At 38.9% G+C, this 5,000-nt stretch overlaps 1 protein-coding gene across 1 annotated transcript in view; it reads left to right on the top strand.

Moving 5' to 3' along the window:
- LOC143276509 (uncharacterized) overlaps positions 1-5,000 on the top strand; it is a 49,128-nt gene that overhangs the window by 4,743 nt on the left and 39,385 nt on the right. The window contains 1 exon segment of the mRNA XM_076581047.1: positions 195-284. Within this exon segment, the coding sequence (XP_076437162.1) occupies positions 195-284 (90 nt within the window).

Here is a 5,000-nt window from a genome sequence, read left to right as displayed (position 1 = left end):
TGATCGTGTCCACATGTTTTGTGTTACAGACGGTGACGATGTCCACATGTTTTGTGTTCCAGACGGTGATCGTGTCCACATGTTTTGTGGTACAGACGGTGATCGTGTCCACATGTTTTGTGGTACAGACGGTGATCGTGTCCACATGTTTTGTGGTACAGACGGTGATCGTGTCCACATGTTTTGTGTTACAGACGGTGACGATGTCCACACAGAAGAAGAAGAGCGGCACGGAACCGGGGGCGGAGGATGGAGACTTTGTGGCCCTCAGGGCCAGGAGACAGGTCAGTCAACGGTTTCTTTCTGTCTCTGTCTCTATCTCTCTCTGTCTCTGTCTGTCTGTCCGTCTCTCTCTCTCTCTCTCTCTCTCTCTCTCTCTTGTGTTCTTGGTGCTTTGGTCGTGGTCACATAGATTCCGTCACACACACAGATACACACAGACACTGACACAGAGACGCAGACACAAAGACACGCACACAGACCGACAGACAGACAGACAGACATACACAGGCACAAACACCCACTTACACACACAGGCGCACACAAACACACAGACAAAGACAGGCACACCAGCTTTTCAACGTTCCGCTTTTTAAAGAGGTAGAGGGTTTTCTTTACACTAGCATGCCATGCAGGCTAACACTCACACATACCTCACATACACATATTCATACACGCATGAACACATATACATGCATTCTCTCTCTCTGTCTCTCTATCTGTCTCTCTCTCTGTCTCTCTCTGTCTGTCTCTGTCTGTCTGTCTGTCTGTCTCTCTCTCTCTCTCTCGCACACACACACACAACAACAACAGTAACAACAACAGCTGGTGATGTTAACTGATTATACAGAAGCAACTGACGCGTAATTTATGAACACACACACACACACACACACACACACACACACACACACACACACACACACACACACACACACACACACACACACACACACACACACACACACAAGTTTCAAGTTTTAATTATCCTTTCACTCCTATTGGAGTATGGAGGATTACTGCAAAATAATCTTTTCTTGCCCAGAACAAACATTTCCAAATACACAACAATGTCACATTAAAGTTGAGAAAACACAAATGTCTTCTAACTCCAAAAGTATAGCTAGGCAACATTTGCAAATCTAATCATCTTACTTACAGCTAAAATTACTTCTCTTTTTTTTTGCCTCCTTTGAGCATATTACAAAAAATTAAAAACCGATTTTGGAGACAAATATTTTTTAGGAACATATCTATTTCGTAATTTCATAATTGGTACATTCCATTATAAAATGAAACTCATCCCCAATCACAGACATGTTACAAACCTTACAAAGCCGTAACTCTCGTGGTATGTCTTTGTGTCTCCCTGTTTCTATTTCCAGCTTATGATTACTACTTCGAAATCTGAAGAAGCTGATAACATAATTATCAGGCATTTGACATGTATATTTTCTCTACCAAATCCACTTTTGAAATTTCGATAAAACAAACATTTACTACTCGCCTCTTGAGCATGTCTCCAGAGATTTTGAAAACTATCTCTCAAAGCAATGTTAACATTCTTGCAGAAAGATTCCCTCTCCAAGAATAATTGAGCATCCCAAACACAGCCATACCCTGCTTGTATTAAAATGTGTCTGATGCAACTCATCCATTTTGAAGAATAAATACCATTTCGATATAAGTCAAGTAATATCAAATATATTTTCCCAGAATATTTTTCTGTGTTTGATATCACTAAGCTGGTCCAAAATCGAACAAATCTCATTTTCACTAACACACTAATTGGATAAATACCAGTTTCTCCATAAACAATTTGGGTCATAGTATTTCTGTTCAGTTTGAACAAGCGTTTCAAAAATTTCAATTGTAATTTTTCAAGTATATCTATATTTTCATAACCCCATATTTCTGCACCATGCAACAAAATAGGAACAATCATAGACTGGTACATGTCCAGAATGATATGTAAAGGTAAATCTTGATTTCTGGCTGACTGAAGTAAAGAAAACATAGCTTTTTGGCCCTGTTCATAAATAATTTTTTTTTAGCTTTGTAAAAAGTCCCGTTTCTACTAAATTCGATGCCAAGATATTTAAAAGAATTGACAACATCCAAACATGCATCACCAAACTTAAAAACAGGCTTTAGCTTGTTTGCAGAATTAAATATCATCACTTTAGTTTTCTTTACATTGACCACTAGTTTCCATTTTAAACAATATTTGTGAAAAACTTTGAGGGACTTTTGCAATCCTTCTTTCGTCTCTGAAAGTAAAATTGTGTCATCTGCATACAACAATACAAATGATCGCATGTAATTATCTAACTCTGAAATGTTAACATTCAATAAAAGATCAACAGCTGGACTCTTATGCTCAGTCAAATACGATTCTTAATCATTGAGATACAGAGAAAAAAAAGCAAAGGCGAGAGATTTTCTCCTGCTGTACACCCTTACAAATGCTGAAAAAAAAAAAGATTTTTCACCATTTAAAAACACACATGACTTAGTTCTATCATACATGTTCATTATGACACGCAAAAGTTTACCATTCATCCATTCATGCCTTCATGAACAAGTTTTTGCCATAAACCACTTCTCCAAACTGAATCAAATGCTTTTTTAAAATCAACAAAAGCACAGTCAAGTTTCTTCTTTTTCATGGAGAAAATATCAATAAGTGATTTCAAAACAAACATTTGATCTAATGTAGAATGGGACTGTCTAAATCCTGCTTGGGCCCCTGAAAGTATATTATTTACATTGATATAATCAGTCTGTCTAGCATTTAGCACTGTAGTGAATAGTTTTCCAACACAGCTGAGCAAAGTTATTCCCCTATTCACAGTCAAGTGTATAACCTTTGCCTTTATACAATGGTAATATCAAGCCGGATACCCATTTTTCTGATACAACACCTTCGTCCAGTATCTTGTTAAATAATTTACAATCTGTTTCTGTCAGCAAAGGAACGCTGTTAATGATATATTCATTACGAATCATGTCTTCACCGGCACTTTTGCCTTTCTTCAGTCTATTGATGGCTGAAGTAATTTCATCTTCAGTAATACATGCATTTAAAATATCATCATTATCCTCTAAATTGATAATGTGCATTGCCGTTGTACTGTCAATATGTTCATTATCATTAACGTTAAGGTTGCTGAAATGGTGAAACATGTCTTCTAAATTTATGGGACATTATGTTTTCTTTTTCTTTTTAATTCTATTCCATAGTTCTCTTGAATTGCTTTTGCGTAAACATCGTAGTTCTCTGTGCCATTTTTTTCTCCACGACTTTTCTGCTTTCTTTAAAACGGACTTGTAACTTTTGCTGACTCTTTCGGGCGTGTCTCTATTTTCACCAGAATTTCTTCTTCTTCTTTTTTTTTTTTTTTTTTTACTCTGTGTTTAGCTTTAAAATATTCTGATCGTCTTCGTTTGCCATGTGGAATCAAACCAACTGCGACTATCTCTATCACACACACACACACACACACACACACACACACACACACACACACACACACACACACACACACACACACACACACACACACACACACACACACACACACACACACACACACACAGAGCTTTTCAACGTTTCGCTTAGAGGTAGAGGGTTTCTTCACACTTGCACGCCATTCAGGCTAACACGTTTGCTTGAAATAGTTTATCTCTTGTATACTGCATGATATTTCTTCCACTGCATATATTAGAAGTTTACGAATTCCATATAGTCTTTATCACTATGATAGGACATTTCTATTGCCATCGTCATCATCATCATCATCATCATCATTGTCGTCGTCGTCGTTGTCGTCGTATGCGTCATCATCATCATCGTCGCTGTTGTCATCGTAATCATCGACATCATCTTCATCATCATATACGCTGTCATTCGTCACCGTAACATCATTCATTGAAGGCTGCTTGTAGTGTTTTTTTTTGTTTTATTTTTTTTTTTTTTTTTACGGGATTTGAATCCCTCACCCCCCACCGCCCCCTCCGCCCCCCCACCCCCACCCCATATTTTTTTGTTTGTTTTTGTTTTGTTTGGTTTTTTTTCTTTTTGCAACGACAAAACAGAATCAGGTGATTATGTGTTCTCTTTGATTGGCGCAATGGCCGTAAGTGGCGCCATAGCCGAGTGGTTAAAGTGTTGGACTTTCAATCTGAGGGACCCTGGTTCGAATCCTGGTAACGGCGCCTGGTGGGTGAAGAGTGGAGATTTTTCCCCGATCTCCCAGGTCAACACACACACACACACACATATACATATATATACATATATGCAGACCTGCTTGTGCCTGAACCCCTTTCGTGTGTATACGCAAGCAGAAGATCAACTACGCACCGTTAAAGATCCTGTAATCCATGTCAGCGTTCGGTGGGTTGTGGAAGCAAGAACATACCCAGCATGCACACCCCCGAAAACGGAGTATGGCTGCCTACATGGCGGGGGTGAAAACGAGTCAGGCACGTAAAAGCCCACTCTTTTACATACAAGTGAACGTGGGAGTTGCAGCCCACGAATGAAGAACGAAGAAGAAGAAGAAGATGAAGAAGAAGAAGAAGAAGAATTTGCTCATTTCTATTTACATTGCCATTATTTTCTTTTCAGCAACGGCAATTTGTTTGTTTGTTTGTTTGTTTATTCGTATGTTTTTGTTGTTTTTTTCCCCCAAGAACAGGCGAGACTCCTTCACTGTGAAAAGTGACTTAGCAGCCATGAAGGTCTGTAACTAGTTGTAAGCGCACGATTTAGAGAAAACGCGGGGTAGGGAACGACTGACCACACTTTCTCCTCGAGAGAGGAAAGTCAATCATGAGAGAGAGAGAGAGAGAGAGAGAGAGAGAGAGAGAGAGAGAGAGAGAGAGAGAGAGAGAGAGAATGAATGAATGAATGAATGAATGAATGAATCTTTATTTTCCAACGGTGAAGATATTAGCACTTTGGCCGACTTACACATCTGCCGTTGTTCTAAGAG

Source organism: Babylonia areolata, chromosome 32 (genome assembly GCF_041734735.1).
Source record: "Babylonia areolata isolate BAREFJ2019XMU chromosome 32, ASM4173473v1, whole genome shotgun sequence".
NCBI lineage: Eukaryota > Metazoa > Mollusca > Gastropoda > Neogastropoda > Buccinidae > Babylonia > Babylonia areolata.
This window is presented reverse-complemented; position numbering and strand designations above follow the sequence as displayed.